Consider the following 21735-nt stretch of genomic DNA (forward strand, 5'->3'; position numbering starts at 1 on the left):
GTCTGGGGTTCAAATCCAGGCTAGGGCCTTTCTGTGCAGAGTTTGCATGTTCTCCCTGTACCTGCGTGAGTTGCCTCTGGGTACTCTGCCATCCTCCCACAATCCAAAGACATGCGTGGTGTGAATGTGAGCTTGAATGGTTGTCTGTCTCTCTGTGATAGCCCCACAACAGACTGGTCACCTGTCCATTTCAACTGCAGTAACAAGAACAAAAAAAAAAAAATGCCCTACAGGATATACAGAATAAACAAAAGTACTTAATATTGTAAACACAACAGGGAAGTGGACTCAGCCATGGAGACTGCAAAAACATATGCACAAAGACTGTGCCAGTTTGTTGGATTTAACCAACCAAATTGAGAAAGACTTAAAAAGTGACATTTCCTGTATATTTTATTTTAGTTTTGTAAGTACATAAATATCATTTCAGTTCTTTATTTTTTAAGTGTTTTCATTCCTAGTTTAATTTAACCATTATAACACTGGGATTCCTCGAGCCCATCCCCCCGAAGCAAACGTGTACAACGTTGCTTTTTTCCTTTAATTGCCAATAATATAATGTAGCTTTATAGCTTTTATAACCTAAAATCTCAATGTTTAAAAACTGTTGCATCAACAATACAGACCTCTTTTAAGTGCTCCACCTCTGCTGCTCCTCAGGCTTAAGAGAAGTTACATTGTTGCTGTTCACATTCAACCAAGTAAATGTGTGTTTGTTTTTTATACTGAATGTCCTGAAAAGCTACCACAGAAGCAAATGCAGCTGTCCTCACGCCAGCTACAAAACATGCACCTTCTTGTATTGGTTTAATTCTTACAAATGTCAAACAGCACAGTAGATCTTGCAGCCGTTCAAAATGATCAAAGCTTCTATTGAGTTATTGACATCATCTGATAGCAAAACAGACAAACAGAAAATGTTACAATGCATGTCAAGCAACAATGACGTCTTTAAATAGCATTAATTATATAATTACAAAAGAAATAATCACATACAATGACAGCAATGCATTTCCATGAATCAAACAAATGCTGGAAATATATATGATAATAAATAATTCTAATTGTAAGCACAAGTCAAATAAAATAAAGGAAAGGGGAAGGCGTCCATTATAATGTCAATGATTTCAACTTCTGGGCCAAAATGCATGTTGTGATTCACTCAAAGTCTAAGCTCTATCACAGTTATCTTAGAGGCTGTAAATACATTAAACATCAAAAAAAAAAGAAAAAAAAAAAGGCTGTGTCCTGGGGCCTCACAAGGGAACAGCAAAGCACTCAAAAAGGTGAGCTTTCAGGTAATTTGCAGCCACACACAAAGCTGAAAACTACTCAAGTGCGAACTGTAACATTTTACTGTTCCACACAGACTATCTGTAAAAAAAAACTAAACAGAAGTGCTAAAATCAAACATGAAGACCCAATGAAATGTATTTAGTCCACTTGCACTCAGTGAACAGTTCTACACCTTTCAACCATAAGAATTCACTTCAAATGGACCAAAAAATTGGCTAGTTGAAAGCAGAGCAGAAATTTGTCAGTATCGACTCGCAAATTCTTTTAGTTTTCCGTGCATGTTTTAAAGAATATAATATGCAAAGTAAAACAGCTACACTTTAAGAGAAAAAATACACAATATTGCAAATCTCAGATTTATATAAAAAGGTCCAATAGTGGTTCTTGCTGGACCTGTGCCCTTCATTCACACAACAAAAGTGTTGTCTTACAATACTGACGTCTCCCAATTTATATGTCACCCAGGTACAGTCTGAACAATTAAACATTGTTCCTGTTTGAGTTAAACAAGCTAGGAGGAAAAGAGAGCACTTATGACAACAGAAGGATCTAGCATTTACTCCTGCTTTTCTAGTGGCAACAGTTTCTAGAGGCATAGGGAATGCTTCTTAAAAGAAAAAAAAAAAACTAAACACACACACAACATAACTTACATCATAAATAATTCTTTAAAATAATGACCACAGCATGAATGTCCTACTGAAGAAAAAGAAAAAAAATAACTACAGTGATGGCAAAAATGGCCAGATCTTTCTGCTGCCCACAGCATGTTGACAGAAATAAAGCCATTTAGAAAAGAAAGGAAGTGTTACCCATTTTCCTGTTTTGCTGTGACTTGCCTTTTGTACATCTATAGCAATGCCCATTTTCTTTATATTCTCAATATCACGTTCCATGAGGTGTGACCCCACTGCGTTCTGTGCATGTATCCTGAAATAATGCCATTGACATGAAATATCGAAACAAAACTGTAAAAACCAGGTACAAAAGGTACAATTTAATCAAAGGACCACATGAAGAGGTGTGAAAAAGTCTTCAGTATTCACAGAAAAATATCAACTGAAGTAACTCACCGGACAGGAAGTGTCCTAAGTTTATATACATATGATAAGTAAAATTGAAAATAGATTTTCCTCTCTGTACATAGCACTGTATTCTTTCATCTTCCTCTTTTGTATTTACAAAGAACTCCCGTTCTTGAGGTCTCTCTTGTCTTTCAGTTCTGAGTGGATCTAGTCAAGAGAGATAATGTCAGATATAGAGCCATAAATGGCTGCTGCAGCTGCTGCTGCTTCCATGGAGGACCTTGATAATCCTGAAATGGCATGGCTGTCCCTGTCTCTGTCTCGCTCCCGGTCTTTGTCGCGGTCCCGCAGACTGCTGGAAGACACCAAACTACTGGTGCTGCCACTGTTGCTGCCTCCATTGGTAGCAGCCAATGTGCTGTTTGCAGGTGTTCCTGGCTGCTCGCGTAAGAGCTGAGGGGAGCTGTAGGGCAGGTAACGGTTGAGGAGCAGGTCATGATCTTCCGAGGCTGAAGCTGATGCAGCTGCTGCTGCAGCCATCACCATATTGTAATGCTAACAGGAGAAAGAAAAGTGACTGTTAAAAGTCAAGCAGACTGTACAAAAATATTGCAGCCTAGTGAAATAACCTTCGGTTTCAGGTACTATATTCACAAAACTTCACGACACTCCTGAGTCAGGAGAATTTATTAAAAACAGAGAGCCAAAGTTTTAACCTTAAGACACACTGGTAACATATGTGCCTGTTTGGAATGGGCACTGCTTTAACATAATATAGAGTGGATCAGCTGACAGCTAAAGATAGAAACAAAATGCAAATGGAGTTACTTTCGTGAATCTTCCATTTTGTGCCCAAAAGTCAAAGGGCTGTTTGCCTGTGGTGGATGGCGCTGTGTGTAAGTGATGTGCATGCACACAGTTTAAAGGGAGGGGCATTAAACCAGATTATTTTCATTAGTTACAGTTTACAGAGACAATTGCTAAATGCCCCACATGACATCAACGAAGCGTAACAGAAAACAAGTTTTACCTGAAATATGAGAACTGCTCTTTCAAAGGACCTCACATTTGACACTGGACTTACTCAGGCTACACCTGCCAGGTGTTATTTATTACTGAGTTGATAATTCAAATAGCACTTTAGTAACTTAAGTATGTGTGAGAGGTGCTGAGTCAACTCAAGTTGCTGTAGGTACAAATCACTGCAGTGGTAAACAAAGCTTAACTTTGATTTTGATATTCCTGAATAAGAAAAATCAGAACCAAGTTTCCCTAATTATGTGATGTAGATTTGTCTTATTGAAAATGTTTACAACTATTTAGGTGGATTTGTAGTCGCTGTATCAGACATTTTGAGAATGAGTAAATGTACCTGATTGTCACCTTGGAGGAAGGAGAAGAAATTTTGATCTGTAAGAAAACAAACAAAACAAAACAAAAGACTCAAATTACTTCATTTTGAATATGCACAGTCAGTATTTACAGTCACTAACTGATTTCACAAGCAGAAAACAGCTGTGTTCAAAGGTTTGGAGTCATTACAGGTAAATCATTTAACCAAAAGACGCATCACTGTGAAACTTCCCCAGTTGTTTTAAGTGCAATATATCTGCAATATTACACACAATATTTCCCAGAACAGAAATCTGCCATTTTCTAAATTCTTGTTTCAATATGTTGACACATAGAACTGAAGGTTGTTACAGAGAGAATTTGAATATCTTATTTATTAACCACTCGAAAAAATCAAAAAATACTGTCAACAACCCAAAGAGTCAATGCTCTTTTTGGTTCTTTTTATCAGGCTCTTAATGATATAACAACAACCGCCTCTTTCAGAGTGTGAGAAAAACAAATTTGTTCTTTAAAGATATGTAGTGTAAAAATGTATTTATTGGAACCTAGTATTTAAGGGTTAAATTTGTAAGTAGTAAACAACTTTCCCAGTGAATTACTTACACTGAGAATTCGTAATGCAAATTTTTTGATTAAACATCTGTAAGGCATCAACACTATCCCCAATCCTGTCTCTATGCCCCAAATAAGCTTTTGCAGGTTCAGATAAATCACGTAGTAGTCATGTGACAGAGTTCAACACACACTATACTGCCAAAAGTATTTGCTCGTCTGCCTGCACACGTGTTACAGTCCCAGTCTTAGTCCATAGGGTTTAATATGATGCTGACCCACCCTTTGCAGCTATAACAGCTTCAACTCTTCTGGGAAGGCTTTCCACAAGGTTTAGGAGCGTGTTTATGGGAATTTTTGACCATTCTTCCAGAAGTAGATTTGTGAGGTCAGACACCGTAGTTGGATGAGAAGGCCTGGCTCACAGTCTGATGGAACAGGAAGGGGCCATCCCCAAACTGTTGCCACAAAGTTGGGAACATGAAATTGTCCAAAATGTCTTGGTATGCTGAAGCTTTAAGAGTTCATTTCACTGGAACTAAGCAGCTGAGCCCAACTCTTGAAAAACAACCCCACACCATCATCCCAGAGTTACTGTCATTCCCAATCAGTTCCACTTTGTTATACTACCACTAACAGTTGACTGTGTAATATTAGTAGGTCCCATCCTATCATGGTAACATGCTGGAATTCACTGAGCTCCTGAGAGTGACCCATTCTTTCACAAATGCTTGGTTTGATACACCTGTGGCCATAGAAGTGATAAAATGTGTGAATTCAATGATTTGGATGGGTGAGTGAATATTTTTGGCAATACAGTGTACTCATGGACATGCTATGGCAGCAGTGAGATAAAATTCAAAACCTATCCTTTAGGGAAATTGACAGGCCTACCTGGCAGGTCACTGGCTGTGTGATAGTAGTGGCGGTAATCCTGGATAAGAGGTGGTGGGGGAGGAATGTAACTGGTCTCCACAGGTGGCATGCTGGGAGCTCTGGGCACAGGTGAGGCCTGGCTGTGCAGGTTTAGTACTCTGAGAGGAAACACCACCACATGTTTAAGGACAAAAGCAGACAGAACTGAGCACAGACAACCCAAAATACGTTTTTACAGTCATCTCACTTCCTGATTTGCAGTTTGATGAATTACCCTTTGTTTGAAGGAGGCGAGACGGGTGATAGCGAGGGGCAGGCCCTTTTAGGAGGCGGCTCGTCATCTAGCTCGTCCTCTGAAGAGCTGTCCAGTGTCAGATCGATCACATCTACTTTCTTGCAGTTGTCATTAGAAGACCCCCGTTTTTGCTCATGTGTCTCTGTTCGAGACAAATCTACAAGGAAACAATAAAGTCAGACTGCGCTCCCAGATCAGAGGGAAGATTAGACTTAGAGATTAAATCATCTGACATACCACTGTCTACACCATTGTAGGAAGCAGCCACCTCCTGCACTTCTTTCTTTGACCTCATAGGGGCCCAGCTTCCATCTTCTTTGAACTGGATTTCATCACACTCAGAGCAGCTATTCAAGATTTCCATAAACAACCTGTAAAAACAAGCCATTCCGATACCATTCCAATAAGCTTTAGTACTTCAAAATCACTTAAAACCCAAATTTCAAAATTACAGTACAGCTGTGACTCATTATGAGCAACTGACGCTAAATAAATATAAACAAGGATTTGTATTATTGTAAATCCCTGTCCAAGCATTCAGCCCAGAAACAGCTGTGTTTAAAACCAAAAAAACATGAGTAGCTCTGATGTAGTGGGCTTACTGTTTGAGGTAGTCAGGAGACAATATAATACAAACCAAAGATAGTCTGTTAAAGCTTAAAAAACTTTTAGTTTAATTGCTTATCAAATTACATGCTGTTTTTCCAGCTTGCAGTTTTACTATTACTCATCATGATCATTTCAGACGAGCTGCAGGATTATCCTGTTAAAAACAGGAATGCATGATGTTGAAGTTAAGACAGGTTTAACTTTATAGCCAGATGACTGGATCCTTTTTTAGCTGAAGCTGTCAGTTTAACAACACCCACCCAGAACAAGTGGGTTTAATCAAACTAGAAAGACAATCCCCCCCAAACCAAATTTGGCAATTTTAAAAAAAACTTGCTCCACCCATTCTCTTGCCTTAGGGAGCTGCATGTTTCTGGCCATAAGTCAACTGGGTCAACATTAGAGTTTGAAACCTCACCAGCACAGTGGAAGAACTGCGCTCACCCGTCAATAATTAGGTGCTCATATGGTGCCTTCTTGTCACAGACTGGACACACCCATGTCGGCTTCTTCTCATTCATTTGGATATAAAGTGTAGCATCGAAGCACTGGAGGTGTGAACATGTTATTGCTCGGCAAGGGATTGTCAGTCTCATCTTCCCCAACTTAAAAGAAGAAAGAACACGACATTAATGACACTTCACATGACTAACAAAACACTGATCAGTTTTAAATAAGCAACTAATACAGTACAAAACATGGGGAGAAACCCTGAAAGCACAGGCCCCTACCACTTTATAGAAAAATACTGAAAACCTCAGGTCACAAATTATAAGTTGTTGCTCTAATAGCAGGCTAACAAGTAACTTAAAAACAAGAAGGACAGTGGTGAACAGTACTTACAGGACACAGGAGAGAGACTCGTAGACTGGTGGTAGCAATCTCACTCTCTGGATCAGCTGTCAACTTCTCTTTAACTGTAAGAAGGAAGAAGCAAAAAGATGAATTATTACAGTCATTTCAGTTTACTAGAATTAAATGAAAAACTAAAACTACTAGGAAAAAGAAATTTATTGAAACCACACAGTGTACACACAAAACTAACCTAAATAAAATCAAATAGAGGAAATGTCTTTAGTTTTTTGGTCAAATCTTTATACACAAAAAGCATGAGATTGCTACATAAATTTACTGAGACTGAATGCTGAGAGTCCACTGCCTTCACAATGTGTCTGTATTGTAGAAACAATTGTGATCTCACTACTTTGAAGTAAGTATAAGCAAACAAAGCTAATGATGGAACTAATCATTTTAAACAACAAAAACAAAAGTGAAACGAGCCATCCCTGTGTGGAAACTAACTGAAACTGAACTAAACTGAATCCAAAAATTTAAAAACCTTTAGTATGGGACCTCTCTGTGCAGTGTGTTGATTTGTTTTAAAGGATCCCCAAATTTAGTAAACTGCATTCATCTGTCTTTCATTCATCTGTAATCCTTGAAAGAAACATATGTAAAGAGAATTACTCTGATATTACTGCAGAGTCCCACATACAATAAGCAACACAAAAATGTGATGCAGAAAACATAAGCTGTGTGAAGCTGCAGTGGAACAACTGGCTTTTGTTCAAACGAATGGCCAAAGGGACTTTTCCAGGGAACATCTAATGAACTAAGTACCTTTACCAAACTCAGTTCCTTTTTTTTTATGGTCCTATGTTTAGACTATGCGGTCAAACCAGTCAGAAAAATGTAGTAGATCTACTATATATGGAACATGAGATTCTTAAATTTCCTTCTTGCAGCTAATGGCAAATCCAGTTCTTTGCATTTACTACCAAATAAAGTGATTACTTACTCAAAGCCCTTGAGTGGTCAGGGTTCCTGATTCCTTTGGCCCGTAGTCTTTGCAACAACACTGCTGACGACTGCTGTCTGACCAAATACACAGCCATGGAAAAACACTGACAAAAGAAGAAATAATAAGCAAAGCAAGTCACGCTGATGGTTCGTGTCCTCCTCACAACTTCAGAGAACATTAGTTTAAACAGGCTTTCACATCTGTTTAAAGTTTTCTAAATATTATGATCCAGCGTTTTTACCCTCCCAATTTCTGAAGTCCACGACACCACAATTGTGTTAGGGACTGTGGTGGACAGTCGGACAAGAGACGTTATGTTAATGGGGCGACTGGGCCTTTTTGGTTCAACTCCATTTTTGGTGGGTGGAAGATATCCCTGCAAACAAAAACAACAAACTTAACAACTCACAATCTTGCTATTAAACACTAAAAATGCTCTATGACAAACAAACAACAAATGCTGTGGACTCACCGGAAGATTACAGGGCTTTCCATTCACCTTCACGCACAGATTTGGGGGGAAATGGTCCTCCTGGGGACAGCTCGTCTCTGATAAGCAAAATCTGAAAATTGAGAAAATGAATTGCATCGAGGCTAAGTTCAGATGTTGAAGGACAAATGGCAAACAATTTGTTTCTGTTCAGTTACCACTTTGATAAAAAGGCTGGCTTTCTTTCTTTCTTGCTTATTTTAGGATTTCAGTTGTGTCAAGTACAGCCATCTCCATCTATGATACAGGAGAGCACTTTTTAACGGAGGTCATTCATCACTTTTTTATTAAGTATCATTAAGTATTCTCTCATGTGCTGGCTTGAGGCTAGACTGGCTAAACGGTTTTATGTAATTTATTTAGTCTTTGAAGCCAATGTCATTTTTACTATTCAGTGTGGTAACAATGTGTCCACACACAAATATTTTTGTCCTTTACTCTGGTTATTTTTGTAATTCTTCATGTCCATTGTGAATATAAACAAGACCCTGAGCCTCCAAGAGAAAAAAACATGCCCTGTATCCTTCATTTTTCATTTGAGCATCTGACCTCATCGCAATCCAACTTGATTCTTATCTTTGTCATTTATAATTAATTATAACCAAGATAATAATTAACAGGTCGAGGTTTTAATTTCTTAAATTTGAAAAGAAAAAGACCAGACAAACACTTTAAACAAAACTGTCACTTTTGTTCAGTGATTTCATCCTTAAAACATTCATAAACAAGCAGTGTTTACATCTGCATGAGCTTCCTTGTGCAATTTGTTCTTGACAAGCCTTTGAATCAAAATATTGCTTATGCATAAACATTTTAAGAATTCAGTTATTACTTGGAGCCAGTTAGCTTGAAGACCCATTCCCTTTTTTTTTTTTTTTTTTGTTGTCACCTAAAAGAAAAGTTTGTCTGGATCTGTGCACAGTTGCTCTTTTTTCTCTAAACTTTTGTTCATGTGACATTACTATTTCTGGCTGATTCAAAATGGAGAGCAGCTAAAAACAGACCCATTGCTCACACCACATCACACCGATTTAAAGAGATGCTCAAAAGAAAAGGGGTATCTTAGTCATACCTTAACTGGACTTGAACAGCAAAGTCACATTTGGTCCCAGATATATCCCTGAAGAATTCAAAAAGAAGCCACATTTAACACACAATATAAGAATGACTCTGTTTTCTCTGATGTCAGATTGTAAAAACTGAAATAGTGATAAAGCTTTCATGGTGACAGTTAATCTTCCTTCTCATCTGTTTAACTAGCTAAATGTACCAAGAAGCTTTGTCACTTACATGGAGCTGCTGATCTGTTGAACTTGCTGTGGTGTTAATGCAAAGGCATAACATGCTTCCTGGAACCGCTGACTGTTGTCTGAAGCTATGAAAAAGAAACCACAAACACAGAGTCAGTGGGGAAACCTACAGAAACTACTAGATTCAACAGATGCTGAACTTTTACTGGGTGCTTTCATGGTATGCACACAATGGAAAGGTGTTATCACTAAACACAGCTGAACAGGAAGTTGTGGACTCACCCAGGCTGGTTGGCTTTATCAGCTCGTCCAGTACATCGTAGAATGGCAATCTCTGGAGCTTGACGTCAGGGTGTACGGGGTGCAGAGCGGAGGGAAGGTGAGGCAGACTCAGCTCATGTTTAGGCCCAAGTAAAGAAACAGGCAGCAGTGGTGATGGGGAACCGTGGCTGTCAAATCCCAGCTGGGCAAGGCCACTGGGCAAGCTGGCTGCAGCATGAACACCGGGAAGAGCAAGGTCCACTGGCGAAACCATTTTGGTCGGAAAGCGCCGCCTGTAGAGCTCTTTGATCTTCATCTGCACTGCAGGACTGCAACCAGCCTTGAGTAGGTGGAGAGCTTTGGTCAAAAGTTCATGTTTGCGCCCATGCTTATTCCGTCCCGCATATCCCAACAACACTTGGAGCTCAGAAACTCGAAGGCTCATTACCATTTGCTGGTGAAAGATGAAGAGTGAGGAAGAAAAGATCTATAACTTAAAAAAAAAAACAAAATCTCTAATCTGACATGAAGAAATAAAAACCTCTTATCAATTAAAATATTACTATTAAATCATGTCTTCTGCTTTTTTAATAAATGCTTTTAAATCCTTTGCTAGCAACGTCCACCCCTTAACACTGAGATCTTTGTTAGGAAAACACAGCCACTCTGAGATGACCCTGGTAGAGAAAGGTTTTAGGTTAGATGCAGAAATACACATTTTTTTTAACGCAACAACTTCTTTCTATTGTTAAATCATAACACATCAGCACATGCTGCATGTGGTAAAACAGGATGTGGACATGGTTAGCTGTACAAAATAATGGAAACCACTCCAGAAACCTTTTGAGACAGCATCAGAGTTGTTGATTTAACTCTGACAATGTTTGACAATGCAGTTGTCAATATTACGTTTTTTTTTGTTTTTTGAAGGAGATATCTTAGAATGACACAAGCCACAACACAGGCTTGAATGACCACCTCTGAGACAAAGAGGGACTAAAAATCTTTTTTAAGTAGTCTACAGGGATAATATTCCTTGTAATTCCCCACTGTATTATGATACATTACAATGTACAGCCACTCATGTTCTTGTGTTGAGTCTATGCTGTAACAGCTTGTGTATAACTGTGTTACATTCAAATGAACCATTGTCGGCATTAAAAAGACAATCATATAGCCCTCATGCAAACGTGTTGGTAATCTGTTCTGATAATCAATCAATGAGCTACCCAGGGTAACTATTTAAGCAACTGTAAATATCCTCATGATGACTTAAATGTACCAATTATACTGTCAAGTTACATCATCATATGTAGGTTTTTTGTTCCCCCAAATTGGCTTGAGAAAACTTAAAACCTAGTTTAGAGATGATTATGACACTATTTTTCCCCTGTAACACACTCCCATAAGAGGGTGGTGCCTGCATTAGTCAATAATAACAGGTCACAGAAATTATATTTATAATTAGTAATAAAGGCAGTCTCTATAGTTGGTATTTATTTTTAATGTGGCACCTTTAACTGTAAATGATGGCACTGAAAAAGTACTTTTAAGCTGGCCACTGGCCCCTAATGGAGGAGGAGATGTGAAGTTTTCTTTAGTTCTTTTGCCAAATAAGAGAGATATTCATTTTATGGACTAAATCTAATCTGTGATAGATACCTTCTAGTTTTAGAATTCGTGTGCTTTTAGCTGCAATACCAGCAGAGTAAATCATAACCACACATTTATAACATATTCCCTCCACAGTGATCTAGCCAAGTTAAAGACCTGTACTGTCACAAAACATGCGGCTGCACAAAACCGCCTACTGGCAGCGGAAGCTTACTTTTTAACAGTTGGACTGAAATCTTTAATGACTATACAATAAATAAGCTGTACAGAAGTAACATTTACTGACCAACATCAATGCATGTTGCAGTACTGTTGATATGATCGACTCTGGCAATGAAAGGAGTCAGTATCTCAGATATTAGTTCAGCTGAGGTGCAGATCAAAATAAAAGTGTTTTACGTGTAGTGCAAGTGTCCTGACTGGAATAATAAGTGATTAACAGTATTAAATTAGAAAGTGAGTGGAGCTCGCGCAAGTTTAATAACCAAAAACTAGCTACCACCGCCCGCATGATGCTTGTGTGATCTCTCTGAAACAAAACATGACGTTTCATTACGTTTAACTCGTGTTTGAACACAAATCGGACTGCATTACAACAACGGAAGTGTGGACAGTGTTTGTTTTTTGCTGGACTGGACGTCAAAAGTAGCGCGAATCCAAGATAACCTGCACTCGGTTTCCAGGGAATAGACAGAGCCCATCTTTAACACACACTGGGGTCCACACGGTGAACTACTGATAAAGCTAGGAGGCTAACATAGCAATACCAGTGGCTTTAACACGCTGACAGGAATATTAGCTTCACCTTTAGCAAAAGCCCACATCCGGCCTTTTTTGTGTGCAGGTGAACCACAGACACAGCCTAATGCAGTCTGCAACAATAACAAAGCTAGTGCTAGCGAGCTAGTTCGTCAGCTAACTCTTTTCTGCTCTGCTTTTTTCTTATCATAAGCTTTCATAACAACACTCTTCAGGTGTCTGCTGTTAAGTACCAACAGCGCTACAACCTGAAATTCAAACCTCAGTGTGTGAAACGTCTATTTGTTAAGCTAACGTAGGTGCTGCCTTTACCTTCAGTTCCGCACTCTCCGCCATCTTGTTATACTGGGTGCGCAGGCGCAACAGACTCCTCAAGGAGGAGAGAAAAAAAGTCAGTTTTCTTTCGCCGCAGCGCACAGCAGGGGGCGCTCCTGCAAAACAAAACTACCACAGAGGGCTATTACAGATTGCTCTGAACTAAAGCAGCGCGCTCCTCAAATCTTAGTTTACTTGGTGTATTTTGCTCTGCTGTGCACAAAGATAAACGGGGTCGCGAGTAGGATTACGATGCATGTCTCTTCCATTTTATTGATGCTACAGTTTGCCTGAAACAGTCAATCTTTTATTTGATTCGTCAACTGACACTAACAATATTTGATCCTTAGAAGTAAGTTAGTGACACGCAATTAATGCTGGAAATTTAAACGTGGGAATCCCCCCCCGTCTTAGCTTTTTTTTTTTTTTTTTATAGATACCTAAATAGCTGATCATTTCAAGATATCTCCTTGGGCTCCAGGATGTCGTCGATTAACTAAACAAACATTTCATTCTCAAAATAGTCGCGAGTAGCTTGTTTTGCATGTAGGAAGCTGTTTTAACATAGATATGGTACCCCCCCCCCCCCCCCCCCCCCTCCCATGAACAGTTATTTAATAAAGGTTACAACGTATAGCTTCATTCATTCACAGGTGAAAGGTGCGCTCACATAAGTTGGCCTTTGCGAAATTAGGAATATGGGCTCATTGGGCCATGTGTGGATTAATTGCTTGCAAAAATAGTAATAATTAAAATTTGTTCGAATGAAAAGTGTAAAAATGGTAAATGTGCTGGCAGAATAATTCACACTTCTTTAAATAAAATGATTTATTCATTAGCGCCGAAAACAAATGTTACATGGAGGAATAGGTTATTCGTAATGGGATATGTCACTGCTTACAAGGTCGCAGATGCACTAATTCAGCCTACTAATTTCTGTGTTTTTCAAATCACCAACAACAAATAGGCATAATTTGACCGCTATAGAAATAAATATGCGGCGTTTTATTTTATTTTTTTTTAAATGGGTAAATCTGAAGTAATTCCCACCACTCATTTTAAAGTGCATAATATCCAAAATAAGCTGGCCTGCATGGAATAACACATTAAAATTAGTAGGCTTATTTACAATACCGAGAGGCGAAGGAGCAATGAACTGACTAATCAAAGCTGCTACTGTTAACAGTTTAAAAGAAGAAGAAGAAGATGAAGAAACAATAACCCACCTTTACAAGATACATACATTGTCATTGCACTTTGCCACAAATAATAATAATCAATGGTATAATTTCGATAAAACAAATGCGAGATACATAAACGTTGAGGCCGGGTATACACATTTTTTTTTTTTTTTAATATTACAGGTAATTACACTTTAGACTACTTTCAGCTTGGCTCAGAGTGTCCATGGAGGTTTTTATTTTTTGTGGTTTGGTTTTTTTAACAGAGGTTCTAGATGTGTCCTTTGGCCCCTGTGGCTGATTCACGGTGGTAGCAGAGGGGATTTGAAGGAGCAGGATCCGGTGCAGTGGCGAGGAGTTAACATCTTACAGGAGAAATGGTGTAAAGCGTCGTGAGCTTCTATGAAGAAGGAGATCAAACAGTCAATAGTGTACGTGCATGTGAGTGTAAATCACCCTGCTGGGACTCACAGAGGCTGCTGCTGTTTAAATATTTACTTACTAGACCCACATAGGACAAAGTTAAACACATTTACTCTGTTAAATGATGACATGATTGATTCGTGATAAGATTAAAAAAAAAAAAAAAGTGACAAACGTCTGGAAGTGTTTTAAGGGGCTGTGGGCTACATGTGTGACAGTGAGATGTTAACTAAATAGCCTGCCCATCCACAATTACCTTTCAACTTTCTCCACTACTTTACTTTTAAACACTTTGCATCTCTATTGCGTTCATAAAATAACCTAAAATTCAAGTGAATTTCACGCGTTGTATATCAAAACAGTAAATGATACAGAGGAATCCTCATAAATGAAGCATATGGCTGTCATCAGTGATTTACTATGGCAAACGTGCCATAAAAATATCTGTACATCCTCGACAGAAACACCTTGCAGCGCTGCTGTGTCCGCTCCCTCTGCTTTATTTTTCTCACCTCTGACAATGTGAAGCTGCTGGACCATCTCCTCCCTGTAGGAAAGTTCCCTTTTCATTTGATCCTGGAAATTATCTGAGAAGCAAATTAAAGATTTGAGTCAGTAAATCAGCCACAATTATTTCACAGTCAGACAGTTACTGACAGTACTATGTAGGCAAAGATTGTACTTCTGATATTTGTCATTTATAATATTCATGGAATCCCCAAACAAAACAAAACAAAATAAAACAAAAAACAATGGGTTATATGTGTTTAGAAAGAGCCAAGAATTCCTTATAAATTTAGGCTTTTAAGAGACTGGTGACATTTGTAACCAACTGTATTGATGCGTGCATGTATTAAACTCGTCGGGCAGTTGACCACCCTGTAGAGGGCGTTGTTCTCAAGCTAAAGCCACAAACCAAGGATATCGATAGTGGCAAAGAACATGTCACGCCTTGAGCTGGAAACCAAAATTTTAATTCGAGCTTTCCTGTGACGATAAAAAAAAAAAAAATTACATTTATAAAATTTAAATGACTGATCTATACTTAGAAATATTGATTCCACTGATGATTTTAAGATGCAAAGTTAAATGAACAAATTCAACAGAATGAATTTTATATTTGGAGAAATCTAAAGATGTTTATTATGAGGACCTGCTCAGACATTTTTGTTAAATGTTTACTCACCATACTGTTCTGGTTACAGGATGATTGTACTAGGAATAAAAATGTGGAATAAGAGTAGAACAGCGTCTAATTTACAGATAAAAAACTTTTACTCTCTTGTCACTAGATTTCAACTCTGCAATAAAGATGTTCTTCCTCTTTTATAAATATAACTAAACGGGATTATATATGGAAATTTTCAAAATAATAATAAAACTAAAACATTGCCATTAAACTGCCTTTAAGTGACAGAGTCCTCTCTTTTCAACTCCTGCAGATCTGAGATTTGTCATAATTAAATTCATAATTAAATTCATCTTTACCTGTATTGTAGCTAATGCACACATTTTGGGCATCACACTTATTCTCCATTTTACTATGAATCTGCCAAATATTCATATCACTATAAAACAGATTTCAGCAAAGAGTATTTATAGTCACTGCTGAGAGAAGGGGGATAAAATTATTTTAAGTTAAAAAGCGTCCTCAGTCTAAATGTGGCTTTTGGTTTTGCTCGTATTTCACCTGATATTCACCTGATTAAGCACCTCAACACAGCTGCTTCTTCTGGACATGGTTAGTTTCCATTTTCAAAATTATGATCTTTACATTGCCAGTCTGGAGTTGTTAGTTTCATATCCAGATGGTCTCAATTTATTGACTGCAGATGGGAATGTTCTGTAGTATTTTTCATTGTGGTGGATGGGAAACATATATATATATGTTTGAGCCAAACACTGACTTTTTCCAAGTTAAACTTATTTTTCTGTTGCCCATATATATTTAAAACAAGCTTTTTATACTCAGTGTATCAACATAAATAAATACATAAATAAATAAAGTAGAGTAGATTAAAAAAATAATAATAAAACAGCAGTTATTTAGTTCAGCTTCAGCACGGGAACCACTGCTGAGGTGGATTTGATATATTAAGGCTCATGTTTTGGCCTGACTCACACAGAGGAGGAACATTTCCCCCCACATGCGCAGAGGTTAGCTTACCTTTTAAATGTTGAAATTCACGCTCCAGCTTTTTCCTCAGCTCAACTTGCTCTAAAAGCTGCTTCTGTAGCTCTTCTGAAAATCAAACAAAACACAAGATGTTGGAGGAGAAAAAAATACGGGCCTTTGCATGAGCTTCCATCTAGGACACTTTGCTATTTTTAATGACAGTGATGAGCATATCATCACCGTCATCATCATTATCATCATTTACACCGAAAATTGAGAGCAGGTCTTCCTACACTGCAGTTAAAAAACAAAAAACAAACAAACAAAAAAAAAAACCTCCACATTTACGTGGCAAAAACAGAAAAGGGGAAAGATTAAGCCGGTGTCCTATTGAGTTTAAATTCAGTGTCTGCAAATGGTTAATTAAAGGTCGCTCCAACAAAACGAGGGCCCCAGGGCTTTGAAGGTAGGTGGAGATGAGCGACAGGATGTTGAACCTGATTCAAGTTTATTTGATTTGCAAAGTTTAGTAGCATTAAGGCAATAGCTCGCAATACCTTTTTATAGGTGGTGGAAAAGAAATGTGAAGCACTAGGATAATGTAGGCTCGGCGAAATCTAAGTGATTGTATTTAATAATAATAATAATAATAATAATAATAATAATAATAATAATAATAATAATAATAATAATAATGACTAACAGTAGGTAGCTTACCTTTTGCCAGACTTTGTATGTCCCTTTGTGTTGGCAGAGCTCTGGCTGGCGCGTCCTCGCCTGAATACACATAATATAAATTAAGTTCTTCTGCAAAAATGCAGCCCCGTATCTCTTGAGCTTATAAGAGATAAAATCCCTTTTTTTTCTGACCTCGGTGTAACTTACCTTCATCGGGCTCTCGCTGGTGCTCCTCGCTGCTTTGTTCATTAAAAGATTTCGTTTCGATCTCCTCCACTGTGGAAGACGGCTCTTCTTTACTTGCACTCTCATCTTAAGACAAAATAAATCGATGTAATTTTGTCTCCCTTTTCGATTTCTTTTGTAACTATTTTATTTTATTTTATTTTTAAACAAAGGCGGGTTGGGGGGGGGGGTCTAACCGTTTGTTGTAAGTAGGCCTACTCCAGTCGGGTAATTCGCAGCTCTGAACTGATACGGACTGCTCCTTTGTTGCAGCTCACTCCTCTCCGGTGTGTAAACCTAAAGAAGAAAGAATTACCACTTCTTTGAGGTTTGGTAAAATATTTATAACGGAGTAAAACAATATTAAAATTGAATAATGAAAACTTGTAATTAATGTATACATATTTTATTACAGAAATGATATAGGATTTTTTTTTTCTAAATGATGTGAACATGCATTTTGTTGTTACTGTTACACTGTTTTAGACAAACTTCCCCACAAGTACACATTTATCTGCTGAAATGTACACACACAAGCAAAAGAAAAGAACCCAATCTGCAGAACACTTCAGGGAAAAAAAAAATTACAGCTTTGAATTATCGCCCGCGTTTTAAGTCACTCACTTCAGTAAAAGGCGCAGCTATGTGACTCTCTGATAACTGCTTGGTCTGCAGTTCTCTTTCAGAGGACTGGGCCACATGCAGGCTGGTTTTCTGGGAATCAACTAGACTGCTCCCCTGCAGGCCTTTAGAGTCAGAATCGTTTGGTGAAACAGTGTGTGTCAAAGCTGGGGGAGTCCGAGGACACACCGAAGACAGAGGCCGGGAGTCCTCCTCCTCCTCGTCTTGTGTTTTGTTTGTCTCCACGTCCACGTCCGGCTCGCCCTCGCTGTCCACACACGGGGACATAGAGCGGTAGCTTGAGCTCTCACTTAAAAAATCGGGCGATAGGTAACCGGTGCGACAACCATTGTATGCGCCCCTGTTACCGTACAGCTTGGCGATACAGTCAGCGTCTTTAATAACAGGTCTGAATGCGGAGACGTAGCTGATTTTCCGGGGAGGAAGCGGCACCCCTTCTACCGTCCTCCCCTCGTCCCCTGACTTGTCATCTTCATTACGCAGAGACTGAGTACTGGAGCATCGGTCGTTATCGACCGCACTATCTTTCGACGTGTTGGTGCTCCGGTCACTGTGCTCAGAAATGTCCATGTCAGTCTGCCTGGGAGGACACAGCAGCTCTGGTGGGGGCTTGTGTTGAGTCTGGGGATACGGAGGCATGGGCAGCGCGCCAGCCGCGGGCCAGAACATGGGGAAGGAGTGATAGGCGCTGTCCTTGGTAGCAGGCCACAGGACACCCGGGAGGCCGGCTTTACTTTGCTCGCCCATCATACCGTCTTCTTTCTTCTGGCACAGGCCAAAAGCCGGGAACCCGTACGGGTGAGGGAAGAGCGGCGGTGGGATCTTTTGCATTATCCCGAAGCCTTTACTGGGCACCGGAATGACCGGGTAGCTGCGTGTGCTCGTTATACCACCCCGGTTGCCCTCGCAGCTGAGGATTTTTGCAGGTATCTCGGGTGAGTCTCGGGGACGGCTGGGCTCCTGTGATTTTAAAGGAGAGCAAGACCCGGACCCACCTCCTGGCAGCGTCCTCTTGCGACTTCCCCCGTTGAACATGGCCTTCACGTCTTCCCACGCGTGTAATATATCTGTGGGACTGTTTTTATCTGTTAGTTTGAGATGCCGCCGCCAAGAATTAAAATTAGCTGCGTCTGGTTGTGTGTACTTGGACTCCGGCGTGCGATGTGAATGAAATATGAATTTATTTGGAGAGAAATACATGTTGCAATAGGAGCACTTAATGCACTTGGCCCTGGAGCTGTTGTATCTGGCCGGGATGAAGCTGCCTCGACTCCCCCAGGCGCACTCATGGGAGACATCAAAGGCAAAATTTTCTGGAAGTTTAGGGGGCGAGTGAGCTCCTAGAAATGACTTACAGAGTCTCTCTGCCTCGCGTTTAGTAATCATCCCGCAGCGCCTTGAGGAGATAGGCATCGCCCCGGCTCTCCGCAGGATCTCCAGCTGGACAGGGGTGCACTGGACGCAGGTGATGCCCAGTGCCACACGCCGGTTGTGTATCTCGTTATAGCTATAATTCTTCAATAAAGTGTTAGATATCTGTGCAAGGCACAGTCTCTCCTGGCCGTCTATCACCAAAGACACGATTGGTATTCCGTACAGCACTGTCTCTCCGACCTGATTGGGCTTCAAGTTAGTGCTCGGGTAGGAAAGTTCTTGTTTGGAGTTTGGCGAGGAAGTGGAGTCTCGCCCCGCAGGTATGGAGTCCATCCTTGGAGGCCTAGAAGCTGCGAAAACAAGGTTTGGTATGCACACGTGAGTTAAATGAATGCCAACCTAAAGCACAGCTTTATAATTAGCCTTTACTGCAGCTTTTAGGTCGAGGACAAGTCAGTCGCAGCCCTGCATTTTTAATTAAGTCCCACGAACCTGACGTTTTATTTTTAGACATCAGTCCTTAAAAACAGACACATATATTTAGGACATGGCAGGGAAACGATATATTCCACGCTTAAACTTCACATAATTATATTTGCCTGGAACGTCAACCTCTTTACTCTAAGCACACGATTATACCAAGAGACCGTGCGTAAATAACAGTCCACGAACACCAAAAAATATAAAGTGTGACTGCTGTCCAAAGTCTGTTTCCAAAAACTGACCTTAGATGTTCGCGCAGCTCCCCTCCGTCGTGAACGGCAAAGCTGTGATCAAATGAATGTCGGAGCAATAAGAACTCCGTGCTGGAAGACTTAAAGATGTTTGCTTTAGAAGTGGGACGCAGTTGTCCGTACAGCACCGCCTCCCTCCCACCTCTCTGTTCCTCTCTCGGTGTGTGCAGATGGATTGTGTTGCGCCACCAGCAGCAGCAGCGTCCACATGGCAGGCAGACTGTAGTACAGCCCCCTCCACGACTACGATAGCAATCAAGTGACGGCAAAACTTATGGCAAGACACTCCCACTCACACAGGCAGTCTGAATTAAGTATGGATTCATGACCAATGAAGATAGGTTTGATCTGAGTGTTTAGTCTTATAGCAGCCTGAAGGTCTATTTGGATCAAGAGTCTACAGAAGATAAGTTAATAAATAAACAAAAAAATACATATATTTTATGAAAGCAATCAGTTTTCTTAATTTTTAATTTAATAAAAATAAATAAATACAATTAAAATAACACATTAAAAATTAAGTAAAAACAATCTTTCATCACTCTGCATTTCTCATGTATTTAATTAATTCTTTTGCTCTTTCCTGTTGAGAAACGCAGTGCTATTTGGCATTATGCATGGGGGAGGCTGCAGTGGGATTAGGCATTCCGCTAAAACAGCAGGGACCCACCAACACATTGTTGTGCGCGTCCGCTGAAGAATACGGCGCGCAGGCCTGCATCATGTGCTGGGTTCCCACGGACACGCCGTTTACAAGCTCTTCGGCCTCAACACGCGCTGTGACAATCACCAGCTGCTCCAAAGGTCACTTTGTGATCTGCGCTTGGTTTCTTCCCTCTTCCTAAAAGAAAGGGATCCGCGAGTGGAAGGCTGCCGAGCTTCGTGCCATAACCGACGAACATTTAACCTTTAAAAGCCAATAAAGGTTTGGATTAATTGTTTTCATCTGGCGCAAGTGCTGCGACAGGCACTGATGTAATATTGATGAAGGTAACAGGACACGACCGGCCCTATCGACTTCAGTGGGCCAGAGCTGTAATGACAACTTGTCCGTAATTATTCACTCATTCTCAGAGAAAAAGGTGTACCATTTATTGGAATACGCTTGGCGAATAATAATAATAATAATAATAATAATAATAATAATGTAGATATTTATTTTAAAAAATAGGGTTTTTAATCTTAAAACACTTAGTTGCCAAATGCAAATTAAAATACAAATTACTAATATCAATATCAGAAATTGAATGCATGATTTTGTCGCACCAGAGTTAAACGTGGAAGTGGAAATATTTATATAAGACTCCTTATAGGGAAATCCTATTGCCTTTGGGATTAATGTGCAGGTTGTATGACAAAAATATTTCTTATTTTTGTTAGAAAAAAAAAAAAAAAGAAAACGTTGATGCTGGACATTTCAAAAAGAGCAAGCGAATTCAGACTGAATAGCAATATGTTTACCCGCCGATCACTGAACATCCCAAACCTCTCAACAGCCACTTCTGCATTCAGATAAATTAAGTTTTGTTGACAAAGTGAAACACTCCAACTGAACATGCATTGAAATATTCAAAAGACTGTCATCCTATCCTATTAATGCTACAGATTTATTTAATAGCGCAGTCTCACGGACACACTCTCTGCAGGAAGTGGCGTGTAATAAGGGAATTCAACCACACCTACAGGCGAGGACGTGAGAAAAGCACCCCCCCCCCCCAAAAAAAAGGCAGTGAGGTCATCGTCAGGCTCGTGCTTATTCTACCTTTTTGTGCAAACCAGAACAGCTCGTTTAAAAGTGTGTCTGCATTAATCACAGTGGTGCATCAAAGTATGATAATCACCTGAACACTCTATTAAAATAAA

At 39.6% G+C, this 21735-nt stretch overlaps 2 protein-coding genes across 4 annotated transcripts; both read right to left on the reverse strand.

Annotated features, from left to right (window-relative positions):
* Positions 1 to 447: 447 nt before the first annotated feature.
* pias1b (protein inhibitor of activated STAT, 1b) lies at positions 448 to 12527 on the reverse strand. 2 transcript variants are annotated; one of them, XM_030732251.1, is made up of 14 exons: positions 12497 to 12527; positions 9833 to 10151; positions 9591 to 9675; positions 9373 to 9420; positions 8283 to 8373; positions 8052 to 8186; positions 7808 to 7913; positions 6853 to 6926; positions 6454 to 6614; positions 5638 to 5771; positions 5380 to 5557; positions 5124 to 5263; positions 3694 to 3731; positions 448 to 2876 (listed from the first exon to the last, which is right to left on the reverse strand). In XM_030732251.1, the coding sequence occupies exons 1-14, from the start codon at positions 12518 to 12520 to the stop codon at positions 2529 to 2531; spliced, it is 1881 nt and encodes a 626-aa protein (XP_030588111.1). In that variant the 5' UTR covers positions 12521 to 12527; the 3' UTR covers positions 448 to 2528. The 2 variants fall into 2 exon arrangements, with proteins under 2 accessions (XP_030588111.1, XP_030588110.1); XM_030732250.1 differs by having other exon boundaries at positions 9833 to 10265; positions 12497 to 12525.
* An 847-nt stretch (positions 12528 to 13374) lies between these two features.
* On the reverse strand, positions 13375 to 20006 carry skor1b (SKI family transcriptional corepressor 1b). 2 transcript variants are annotated; one of them, XM_030732111.1, is made up of 8 exons: positions 19864 to 20006; positions 17747 to 19488; positions 17320 to 17419; positions 17105 to 17209; positions 16937 to 16996; positions 16271 to 16345; positions 14616 to 14690; positions 13375 to 14077 (listed from the first exon to the last, which is right to left on the reverse strand). In XM_030732111.1, the coding sequence occupies exons 2-8, from the start codon at positions 19469 to 19471 to the stop codon at positions 13983 to 13985; spliced, it is 2235 nt and encodes a 744-aa protein (XP_030587971.1). In that variant the 5' UTR covers positions 19472 to 19488; positions 19864 to 20006; the 3' UTR covers positions 13375 to 13982. The 2 variants fall into 2 exon arrangements, with proteins under 2 accessions (XP_030587971.1, XP_030587970.1); XM_030732110.1 differs by having other exon boundaries at positions 13375 to 14080.
* Between the last annotated feature and the right edge of the window lie 1729 nt (positions 20007 to 21735).

Source organism: Archocentrus centrarchus, chromosome 6 (assembly GCF_007364275.1).
Source record: "Archocentrus centrarchus isolate MPI-CPG fArcCen1 chromosome 6, fArcCen1, whole genome shotgun sequence".
NCBI lineage: Eukaryota > Metazoa > Chordata > Actinopteri > Cichliformes > Cichlidae > Archocentrus > Archocentrus centrarchus.

Excerpts from the sequence above, each read along its gene's own strand:
- pias1b (XM_030732250.1), bottom strand. The coding sequence starts at position 12,520 with ATGGCGGAGAGTGCGGAACTGAAG. Across the intron at positions 6,615-6,852 it reads GAGTCTCTCTCCTGTGTCCT|TTGGGGAAGATGAGACTGAC; the intron begins GTAAGTACTGTT and ends TCTTCTTTTAAG. Across the intron at positions 2,877-3,693 it reads TCCTCCAAGGTGACAATCAG|CATTACAATATGGTGATGGC; the intron begins GTACATTTACTC and ends TTCTCCTGTTAG.
- skor1b (XM_030732110.1), bottom strand. The coding sequence starts at position 19,471 with ATGGACTCCATACCTGCGGGGCGAGACTCCACTTCCTCGCCAAACTCC. Across the intron at positions 17,420-17,746 it reads TAGCTGCGCCTTTTACTGAA|GTTTACACACCGGAGAGGAG; the intron begins GTGAGTGACTTA and ends TTTCTTCTTTAG. Across the intron at positions 14,691-16,270 it reads TGAATTTCAACATTTAAAAG|ATAATTTCCAGGATCAAATG; the intron begins GTAAGCTAACCT and ends TTTGCTTCTCAG.